The sequence below is a fragment of the Spermophilus citellus genome (genome assembly GCF_964194105.1).
Source record: "Spermophilus citellus genome assembly, chromosome: 5".
NCBI lineage: Eukaryota > Metazoa > Chordata > Mammalia > Rodentia > Sciuridae > Spermophilus > Spermophilus citellus.
In genome coordinates this window covers 119489269-119501432 of record NC_138186.1, presented here as the reverse complement: position 1 = coordinate 119501432, position 12164 = coordinate 119489269, and the positions used below count along the sequence as shown (strand labels likewise).

The following is a 12164-nucleotide window of genomic DNA, read 5'->3' as shown; positions in this document are numbered from 1 at the left end:
GGTAATTTCCACCAATGATTATCAGTTAGAGGTGTTATTAATATTTCAGCCAGAACGTTTTTCAACTCTGCCCTACTGATGCATCTCATTGCAGTATATTTAGCTATTCTGGCCCCACCCGTCATCTGCCAGCTGTGTGCACGGATCCCTGGAATGACCAGCAATGCCCCATACACTAATTTAATCCAGACACTCCTATATCTGGGGCCAAGCTGAACTCAATGGCCTACAACACAATGAGAAGGGATAGCTCCTTAGAAGCAAAGTCTGGTCCTACTAGGAAGATGGGAGAGTAGGAATGGATTCTGGGTGGACAAATTATAATTATGCACTACACCTTCCCTCTGTGTAGAAAAGATTTTAAAACATAAAAAGGAATAACAACTATGGATGCTAAATGTTTAACATATTAACACCCTTCAGATGTGCTCCTGGTTACTATGGAAACCCCCTGCTCATTGGAAGCACCTGTAAAAAATGTGACTGCAGTGGAAATTCAGACCCCAACCTGATCTTTGAAGATTGTGATGAAGTCACTGGCCAGTGCAGGAATTGCTTACGCAACACCACAGGATTCAAGTGTGAACGCTGTGCTCCTGGATACTACGGGGATGCCAGGACAGCCAAGAACTGTGCAGGTGCAGTATTGTAAATCCTAAGCCAGCTGCCTGACTGGTATGGCCCTTCATTAATACTGAATTTAGATAAAGAATTTATCTCAGAGCCAGGCATGGTGGCACATGCTGGTAATCCCAGCAACTAAGGATGAATAAGAGAATCACAGGTTCTAGCTCGGCCTCAGCAACTTAGCAAGATCCTTAGAGAGACCCTGTGTCAAAATACAATAAAAATAACTGGGGATGTGGGTCGGTGGTTAAGCACCCCTGGGTTCAATCACTACTACAAAAAGAAAAAAAATATCTTGGGAAAATATTGCAAGAAGCATCCCCTTGTCATTTTCTCAGGGCAATATACATTCTCAGGAATCTGCATCCCAAATTTACCAGGTTAGAAATTTTAATCAAGGCTATTTGTAACTAAGCTTATAGGTATAATGAACCAAAAAAAAAAAAACTAATACAAATGAATTTTTGTCTTATCATCTTAATCCTTCCTTGATCAAAGATATAAATCCAACTTCAGTGGACACCTGAAATGGATCAAAGAACTGAATGAAGCTTTGCATGGTTTAAATCAGTTTTCCAAACCTGGAAGCTATGTCTCCTTTTTCTGTTATGTTTATTCAAACTGACATTTCAGGGAAGTCTATTAGCAAGTCAAGAGTACAGTTTTATCATGCCCCACCCTCATTTCCTCAATTGTCAAAAGTAAATGTTTTAAGGGCAGTGTGAGAAATCTTTCTGATTAGACTTCAGTTAAACTGAAGTGTACAAATTTTATTATTGATTTCTCCAGTCCAGTTGATACAGGGAGTGAAGCTCTTCAGAAGTGAAATGAAGTTGTTTCCCTCTAAGAGTAAGGAGGGCTGAAAATTTCTTACTCTTGTGTGACTTTGAGGAAGGAAGGAAAGGAAGAAGAGATTGTGCTCTTGTGGCATGCTTCTGTAGGAGATCCCCTCACTGAAACAGACTCCTCCTTAGAAGACCTAAAAAGTCAACAGTTCAAAATCCAGAAGGTACATATATGATCTGAAGAAGCCTCAATAAAGTAAACATGTCAAGCAGAAAGCAATGCATCCAGAGCCATAACTCCAAGACTCAGGAAAGAACAAAGAAGCACTGTGTCCATTCAAACTAGAGAGAGAGAGGTCATCAGAAAGAGTATTGGTAAGATCAAAGCCTGGGTGGCACACACCTGTAATCCCAGCAGCTCAGAAGCCTGAAGCAGGAGGATCACAAGTTCAAAGCCAGACTCAGGAACTTGGCAAAGACCTCAGCAACTTAGTGAGACTCTGTCTCTAAATAAAATATAAAAAGGGGCTGGATAATATGATTCAGTGGTTAAGCACCCCTGGATTCAATCCCCAGCACAAAAAAAAAAAAAAAAAGATAAAAGCCTAGAAGGTTGATGCTCTTACTCTCAAAATATCTACTAAACCTATATTTACATGACAAAGATGACAAAGAAGAGAAACTCGTACGGAAAGAAATAAAGCATGATCTTGCTGAGATATTCAGTAAATCTGCATTTTGTGGAACATTACATAGATGAAGTGTAATAAATAAATGTCACCCTTGAAGCTCTTTTTTTATTATTATTTTGTAAAGGCAGTTAAGAGGTAGGGAAAAATCGAAATTCTATTCCAGTTTACTGCTGGCAGAGATAGTTTAGGAATTCCTCTTTAAATATTACAAATTAATTCCCACACCAAAACTCAGTGGAGGGGCTAAGGGTGTGATTCAGTGGTAGAGCACTATGCTTAGCATCTGGGAGGCCCTGGGTTTAATTCCCAGCACTCAAGAAAACAAAACAAAACAAAAACTCAGTGGAAAATGAGCAGCCTGAAAAGATTGGGGTTTTGGTTTCTTTGGGTTTTTTTTTTCAAAAGGCATTATTGAAAATCATCAGTAGATGAATGATGGGCTTTCAGGTCTTTTAAACTCTTGTAAATATGTTCCTAATTGTTTCCCTGGCATTATTCCTAGCCATCCCACTGATAGCTATCATTTGGAAGTTTGGAGTCTATCTTGCCAAGGGTCAAATGCTTGGAAGCCAAGAGTTGTTCCTGGGACTCCTCACTCACTCCTCTAGGGGCTGTTCCTCCCTCACACCTGGCAGGGACCAACCCTGAAGTTGGATTGAACTGGAGAATCCATCCATGATGAAAGGATGGCTTTCAATTTCAAGTTGAATGCTGAACTCTCTGTGGCCATTTAGTACTTTGTGAAATTTACCAGGATTTTTTTTGGAATAAAGTAGTTGAATGGTCATTGAATAATCCCAAAGAGTTGAGAGAGATGCTAGATACATTTAGATACAAATTGCCTCAGGATCACCTTTGATAATCTCATTTGCCCTCATTTCATTGGGCTGGGAGTGCATAATCTCTACATTGTCAATTTCACACAGTCTTAAAGGTGAATGTAGTTAATCCCCACTGAAGAATTATACCCTGAAAAGCATTATGTCTAGAAACTATGAATATATTGCCCTATTTTAAGCATTAAGAGGTGATTCCCTGATCACTTGTCTTTGTTTCCCACAGTGTGCCATTGTGGAGGAGGCCCATGTGACAGTGTGACTGGAGAATGCTTAGAAGAAGGTTTTGAACTCCCTACAGGCATGGACTGCCCAACCATAAGTAAAAATAACCCACATGATTGACTAACCCCACTTTCTCTAATGTGCTGTAGGTGTGGGATTAAGAAGAGCTATGCAATATCACTCTCTCTGGAAACTGATGCTTCATTTCCACTCCTGGGTTTAACCCTGCCTGCACCTCCTCCACATGGACCCTACACAAAACTACTTGGTGGTCCACTTGATTGCAGTCAGCCATTAGGTGGTTTACATTTACATGGCTCTATTTTAGAAAACTTATTTATCCAGTCTTCACATTCAGCATCTTGCTCGTGAGTAAATCCCTGTGATGGGGCTCAATTGGCTCATGTTTCTCTATTATCCCTCCAGGTCCTCAGATAACATGATACATAGACTATGTTTTATGTCATCTGCCACAACTGAGACCAAAAGACATTAGCACCTTTTCCCAAATCACTCCAAATATAAAGTGGGACCAGAAATAAAATAGTCAGGCATTAGAAAGTGGACCTGCCTTATTTCTTTGATGGATTATTTTGTCACTCCTGTTCATCAAATCACAAGCATAATGGCTTAAAGACTTCTGACTTAAAGACTATTTAGCATTAGGCATCCCCTCCCCCAAACAAAAGTATCTTCATCCCAGAATCCCTCCAGGCAGAGATTGCTACCAGTGATCCCATCTTGAAGATGGCACAGGATATGAGGCACAAGCAGGGCAGTGATCAAATGGATCCCCCTCCCCAGCCAGGTCCATTTAAGGACATCAAGATGCTCGCCTGGCCCTACCTCCCCCAGCAGCCTGATGTGCTGGCTGGGGACTCATTTCCTGAGAGAGTTTATAAGTAAACACATATTAACCTTTGAATAACAAATTAACATATTAACAAAATTAACCCTTTAGTCTCTGTTTACCAGAGCACAGCCTGAGGGAAAGGGCAAGTTGTAAAGGGGGTCAAGATAGGTTTCAAAACATGGTGTGTGTCCTTCTGACTGCTGGGTCCCAGGGAGTGATCCCAGTGGTCAGAGGCACTCAAGTGTGAAAGGTGAGAAGCAATGAGAAGCTGGGGCCTGCCTCCCAGGAACCCAGGCTCAGCCTGAACTTTGGCACCGTCTCAGAGACCAGGACATGACATTGGTCAATCTGGCAGACCTTCTCCTGCTGAAGTTTTCATCCAGACAGGAAGTGAGGCAGACCCAGGGGAGGAGCTGAGCCCCGGAGGTACTGGCACTGAATGCTGATTTTGACAAGCTGACTTTGACAGACTTAGCAAATAGTGCTTCACTAGCTGGCACCAAGCAAGAGACCAAAGCCTGACTAGAGTAGAATCATCCAGGGGCTTTCCCAAGGCTAACAAAAAGCAGACAGCATTCCTCTTTGCCTGTGTCCCACAGATGGCTTGCCCTTTTGTGTTTCCTTTCTTTCTCAATGCAGTGTGCAGGGTTCATGTTAATATACCTTCCCTGTGGCCTTTGTTTTCATCATGTTTTAAGTGGGGATAGTGCCTGATGTACAGTTTGGCACTTGTGTGGACTAGTTCTGTGGTACAGAGTAGCTTCTCAGGAAACAAAAATAAAATTGGTATTATCCAAGGAAGTACACATTTATAATCCACTTATAGCCATGTGCTTTCAAGTGACTTTTGCATCTGAAGAAATGACATGTCATTTGACCTCCAGGCTGTGATAAGTGCATCTGGGATCTGACTGATGACCTGCGGTTGGCAGCGCTCTCCATTGAAGAAAGCAAATCTGGGCTGCTGAGCGTGTCATCTGGTGCCGCAGCGCACAGGCACGTGAATGAAATGAACTCCACCATCTACCTCCTCAAAGTATGCAGAAATGTTGTACTTTCTGCTGTGTTTTTATTCAGGTTTTACAGGATCACACCTAGTAACTTCTTCTATGCCTTTTGGTATCTGAGCCCCATAACTATATTACAGATTGCTGAACCTGTAGGTCTACTATACAGAACACATAGTTTCATAGGGAATTATGAAAAGTTGAGCTTTGGTCTTACCATCAATAAAATGAAATAACTAAAAGACCAATATCTACTGAGGGAAGATAGACTCAGGAAGATTTCCTTTGTGAAGCTGTATATCATTCAAGTCATTACCACAAACCTACCATTACCTTGCCTCAATGCACAAACTTTTGAGGAGTTTCTCCAAAACATTTCTTCTCTTTGTCTCTCTCCCACCTCTCCTTATCACACACATTCTCTCTCATTTTTCCAACATATCTTCCCCCACCCCACCCCTCACATACACATACACACAAGCACACACACACACTATGGAATAAACAAGCTAAAGGCAGACAATGGAAAAATAGACTAAAAAGATCCTATGAGTCTAACCTTTAAAGGCTTTTCCCCTAAATGATGGACTTCTATAACAACATCCCAACCAACTGATAATTTTAAAAGCAATAGTAGTTAGCCAAAAGGACAATAAAATTAATACCAGCATGGTTTTACTGTGTTAGTAAAGTTAACTTAATAGTTAAGAGCATAACCTTTGAAACCAAATTGCTTATGTTTATATCCCAACTCACACTGTGTGACGGGTAAGTTATTAACTTCTTTATTTTCATTGTTTTTCATCTGAAGATAAGGATGGTTATTGTACCTATTTCATGGGTTGTGAAGAAAATTCAATGAGTTGATATATGTAGAGCAGTTAGAACTAGCACCTGTCAGTAGTAAGTGCTCATTATTTTTTGGAAGGGCAAATCATATCCTCAGCAATTGACCAAAAGTATGCAGTTTAAACCACAACAAACATCATAAAGTCATAGCTCTAGGTGAAATCTTAAAGAGAATTCTATTTCAAACTTAGAAATTGTTCTTGACCAAATTTTTCTGCTTGGACACAGGACATAGTTCTGAGCCAATGAGCCACGCAGGCCCAGGCCCCAGAGCATTTAACTCCTCCTTCCTCAAAGGCACAACTCCAAGATGGATATCACTGTCACTGACAGGAAGCCAATACCAGGATGAAAGGGCTTAATCCAAAAAAAGCTACATTTAAGAACAAACTTCTCAGAAATGTGAAAGAAGGGGCAAGTGGCCTTAAACAAAGAGAATTGTTCCTTTTACACCAAAAGGAGAAGAGTGAGGTTCTGAAGTCTATTTTCACTGATCCTGTTGTATTGATCACTTCCTCCAAGGCCTGATCAGGGACATTCAAGAATACCATGAGCCTATATTATGCCTTTGTGCCGATTAGAAAAAGATACCCTTTCTTCCTGGTTGCCAGCCCACCCCAGAGCAGGGTCTTAGGCCCAGTGATTGGTGCTCATACACTTTCAGCCCCAAGAACCTCAATCCACTCGTGTGGACCCCACTATTAAGAACAGAGAGTCACATTCTACCTTGAATCCTCCTATGCTGGAAGAGGTTTATGTATGTTTTTTAAAACCTGGTGTGTGCATCTACTGATAATTTCCAAAACATTTCTTTCCATAGGCAAAATTGTCAGAAAGAGAAAATCAGTATGTCCTAAGAAAGATACAAATCAACAATGCTGAGAACACAATGAAAAGCCTTCTGTCTGACATAGAGGAATTAGCTGAAAAGGTATGTGATCAGTGCTGGGACTGCCTTCAAAGAGGGGGGTTAGCCGATGGGAGCCTGGCTAGTCCCAAATGACTAAAGCTTAATGCAGCCCAGAAAAAAATGCAGTGACCATAAGCCCTAAAGTAAACCAAGGTCAACCCATGGAGAAAGTTAGCACATGACATCTCTACTGTCTTTTCCCATTTTGATGTATGTGCTGCTTGTTTATGGTGAACTTTCTGTGTTATATATTTGATACTGATTAAAGCTGTTGATGTATGTTGCAATTAGTACAGTCATTCAACTGTTTACCTTAGCATTTTATGGGTAAGAGCTAGAGCATCCAGAAATACACTTTATTATGGAGAATATAAAATTTAAATGTTTGCTAAAGGATGCATTAAAAGACAAAAGAGGAAAAAAAGAAATTGTGCTGAGAAAGCAATTTTGAAAGTTGGTACAAAGTCACTTTCAACCCTCACTTTATAACATAGAATGAAATAAGTTCCACACAGGTTAAAGAGTTGGGCATAAATCTCATATCCACAAGAAAATAGAACTAAATAATTATTAAACCTCAAAAGGAAATAAGACTATACTAAAATATGCTATGAAGAATAACAATTAAAAGAGATAATAAATTTGACAAGATAAAACTTCAAATGCCCAAGGAAACAATTAAAATTTTTTTAAAAAGTCAAGTGAGAAACATATTAAGGGTAATATGACTTGTAAAAACTTTTACAGATTAACAAGGAAAACATTAAAACTGGAACTGAGTCCATGTGAGAGACTGTAATAGCTGTCCCAAGAACCTAATGGCAATATATCCATCCATCATTAATATTCGTCAAAATATATGAAACATGTCACAAGGCACCATGATTGTCATATTTAACACTTAATTTCCCCCCTCATAATTCTCCACCAATGCTGTCCCACATACTTTGGAACTCCTTCTTTCAGGCCCTGGTGTTTGACATTATAAACTGTCAAAACTCTTCAAAACAAAGGTTTTTTTCTATGAAAAATAGGGCTGGAGAAGTGGCTCACTTGCCTTGCATGCACACGATTCCTGGATCCAATCTTCAGCACCACAAAATAAATAAGTAAACAAATAAATCATAGAGATTAACCTAACCCTGGTACTTTCTTTTGACCTTGGAACTCCTTAACTTTTAAGAGATTATACTTCTAAAAATGTAAATTATTCCAGTTTCGCCCTTGAAAGATTTACCTTCTTTAAAATGCATATGAAAATTGTGTCCCTAGTTCTTGAGCAATGGTTCTTATTAATCCAACCACCAGCATTTGAAAAACAGTGAAATTCCTTATGTTTCAAAGGAGATACTAAGAAAAAAATCTTTGTGAAAACTCATTGTTAATTCCTTTTGGTGTCATGGTTGGAATTTATCAAAAGTGTCTCAATTCTCGAGGAAATGTTTTGACCCATATTAGCTCCTCCCACAGCTCAGACAGTGTTACTGATCCTTTTGTTGTGCAGTCTTCCCACTTCAAAGGTAAGTTCAATGCAGGCATTCACCAGGAGGAAAAAATGCAAGCTTAAAAGTGACATCACAGTAGAAAAGGTTCCTGGGTGACAAGATCCAACCATTAAAGCAGGATGTTGATGATAAAGCTACTTGGAACTTTCACCCAGCTGTTCTCACCAATTCTTATTCAAAAATAACATCTGACTCTTCCAGTCCTGGTGGTGCAAGAGCATGCTGAAACATTTCAAAACAAATGCCCAGAGCTGTTCCTGATGATGTCTCAAACATCCTTAAGCCTTTGGTCTAGAAAAATCCATGACTATGTCTTAGAAGAATTTAAGAAAAGCTTTGCCACAGAATGCCTATGTCAAGAAAGTAACTAATATTTAGCTTTAAGTAGAATGAAGTGTTTTACTCAATGTTCCCACAGTAATAAAAATCACATTAATGTTGCCTCTTGAACTTAACAAGCAATACCTCTGTTTGTGAATTATCTGTCACATGGGTCTCATGTGGCCCAAATCTTGCAAATTATATCCACTTCAAGTTACTGGTTTTGTGCCAACCTCCATATCTAAGTCCTCCAACCCCCATTTGGAAAGTCCTACAGCCTTTTCCCACCACCTACTTCTGGGAACTCCTTAACGGATACCCTTCCGTCTGTGTTCCAAACAGCCAGGGCTTGAAAGTAGCTCCCTGTTGCTGCTCTTGATCTTGTCTGTGATGAAAATACCAGAGATTATGCCAACATTTCACTCTCCTATGTTCCCAGAGCCACCAGGCTCAAGGTTAGAGTGGTGCCCCTGCCACTCTGCAAAGGTAGAGATGGTGGCTCTTTCCCAATCTCTGTGCTGCTCTTCACTGCCTGGATCTTGAAGGGGTGTTGGTTGCAAAGCCTGGAGTCACAGATCCCAGTCTGCAAGTATGGTTTATGGAGTACTATACCATCCCCTCTACTTCTCCATCACCTCCCTCTCTGCTTTTCTTCCTATTCCATCAGCTACAGCAAAAGCTCCCTGTATATCAATTCACACAAAGACATCCTCAGGACTAAAAGGAAAGTATATCGAAAGTATCTGAGCTTCATTACTGGTTCTTCCAAAAACGCAGGATGAAACGGCAGTTTGTACTTCTCTTCCAGAACTGTGACTCTATACCTGGATACTAAAGTGAATAGAAGGCCCTGCTTTCAATGGCCTAGTAGGAAATTGACTTGTAAAAACAACTGTGACATAACATTTAGCAATGGAGGCAGTGAAGCTGAAGGATAGCTGGAAGGAAGGAATAGTGAACTCTTTCAGCAGGGATACACCAAGAGGCTTCTTAGAGAAGGTATTGACTTGTGTACTGAGAAAGACTACCAGTTTATCTTGATATCCAAGCAAGTGGAAAGTACTACAATGCAAGAATGTGAAGCAACATAATATTTGTTTGGTACTAGAAGAATTTTGACCTTGGTCTTGCATAAGGCCAAAACAAATATCAGGAGATAATGCTAAACAGCTTATCAGTGTATAAATTATGAAGAACCTTGCCCACCATGCTCAAGAACACGTAGACTTCATCTTGTGGACTTTGGAAGTCATGGAAGTATTTACCCAGAACAGCTGACCTGATTCACATTTTGGAAATGTTCTTCTACAGCATGGGTAATAGATTGAATAGTGAAGACTCAGATTACTAGGACACAGTTGAGAGACTGCCACAGTATCTAGATAAGAGAGGGGTTTGTTGCTGTCTTGCTTTCATTTGAAAAGAATTCGCAATATACTAGAGTGGACTGACACTGTGGTAGTAAGAAAGAGGAAGAGAAGCCATAATGACAAGTGAAAGAAAAAAGACCTGGTAACCAATTGAGGAGAAAGAAGGGAAGCTCTGTCTCAAATGAATGAAGGACTAAGATTAAAAATGCAAAACAGGTTACTCGGGACATTTTAAGAATGAGTTATCTGTGGATGCCCAGAAGGCATTTAGAGACTGGAGTCTGCAGCTCTGAGAACACATCAGGGCTGGAAAGATATTTGAAAGTGATTAATGTTTAGGAGGGAGGTAAGCACACAGAAGTATATATCATTGTTCAGATTCTAAAATAGCACACCAACATTCCTACTACTAGTTTGTCCAAGACTAGCCCATTTACATGTCTCGGAGTAATTACTAAAATTTCTCCCTTTCACTTGAAAAAAAAAATCCCAATTTAAAAAATAAAATATTTTGTCCTACTAGATATTGGGTATCATCCTCACTTCATCAGGTTGGTGTTATTAGATTCACTATTCTGTGTACACTACTCTTTATGCACCACTATATGACCAAAGATTTCTTGCCACTTTTTATATAATAAGTACAAGAAAAATTCACTGCTGAGTTGAGTAAATGATTAATCTTTTGTAATGGAAATCATCAACCAGTTTATAGTTGTGAGGTAATTTTTTTTTCATTTCAGCTTTTCTTAAAGCAAGATATACCTGTTTTATGATATGCCCACATCAGTATTCCCCCCCCATAGCAAAGTTACAGAAAAAAATAAAACACAATAAGGTGTGCTTTATTAAATTCAGGAATTTTGCAATTTAAAATAATAAATATTCCCCTTTGCAACTGATTGGGTCTTTTATATCTATCTATAGAGCTTTAGAACTCCATCTATTCATCTCTATGTCTCACAGCGCCCTCTGGTGCTTGTCAGGAAGAAGAGATTTTCATACATAGGCATCCTCCAGCTATTTCTTATCACTTGAACGCAGTTTCTATATCAAAAATAAGGTTGATGACAGAGAAATTATAATAGAATTTTCCTTTGAAGTATGAAACCAAAGTTAAAACTATGAGTTTTGTACTTTGTAAATATAACTCTAAACAGGATCAAATACAAACTTATTAAAAATTGTTAAATGTTTTGTATATCTGTGTCTATATTTAGCAGGGAGAAGGGGACATCAAGAATAAGATACATTTTATCTTATGCATCATCTAATTATAAAATGGCCCACAAATATGTTTTCTCTGGAAATCTTTGCAACAAATCAGGAGGAAGACTGGAATTGGGGGAAGGACAAAATGACTTGGAAGATAGTGTTCACTCAGAGAGTACGTAGCTTGTGAAAGCACTAATGGCCATACTACTTACACGTGGAGTTTCACAACCCCAGTGGCACTGCTTTGTGTGAAGGAGTTACTGATTTGCCTGAGAAAAAGCCTCCATGCTTGTGTTTGCCATGATACCTTATCTTCATTCTCTTCCTGGACCTTCATAGAGACTATTTACTTGGGTCATACCTGGAAAGAATAAAAACACTCCAGATGATACCGTGGCATAATCCTCTGGGTGGAACAATGTGTGAGAGCAAAGGGATTTGGAACAGCCACTTCTGCACACTGGATCCAAAAGTGCTCTCTGCAGCCAACCCACCTGCAATGTGTGCAGGCATTACAGTCCTTTGTTATAGAGGTGAGCCACAAAAGCACCAGAGGAGGCAACTAGGCTTTTACCAAATGCAGACAGAATAACCCCTCCTCCTCTTAAATATAACCCAGGAATTGGTCTTTCAAATACCAAAAGGAAGTGCACATCCCCCACGCTGTTCACACAAGGCAGTGTCCTAGCCTTGAACTCTGTCTGTGCCATTAGATCAACTTCTGTCCTTGACCACACACAGAAACACACACTCATACACACACACACATACACAACCCCCCACACACACTTTCTTCAGAAGCCACGCTGGAATTAGGATTTAATTCTGACAAATACTATGTGGGAGCTCTGAAACAGAAGCTTCCAAGTTGAGAGAGCAGAATCGGCTCCTGGGAGAAGAGCTCCATTCACACTGAGCCAAATCTGCTTGAGCAGTTATTTGTATACAAGTGCCATCCATGTTGATGGG

At 39.8% G+C, this 12164-nt stretch overlaps 1 protein-coding gene across 3 annotated transcripts in view; it reads left to right on the top strand.

Annotated features, from left to right (window-relative positions):
• LAMA4 (laminin subunit alpha 4) overlaps positions 1 to 12164 on the top strand; it is a 147788-nt gene that overhangs the window by 59018 nt on the left and 76606 nt on the right. For 2 of the 3 annotated variants that reach the window (XM_081294260.1, XM_081294262.1), the window contains 4 exons: positions 424 to 638; positions 3167 to 3262; positions 4903 to 5054; positions 6695 to 6805. In XM_081294260.1, coding sequence (XP_081150386.1) covers positions 424 to 638; positions 3167 to 3262; positions 4903 to 5054; positions 6695 to 6805 — 574 coding nt within the window. The remainder of the gene's footprint in view (positions 1 to 423; positions 639 to 3166; positions 3263 to 4902; positions 5055 to 6694; positions 6806 to 12164) is intronic. The other variant, XM_081294261.1, reaches the window with a different exon arrangement.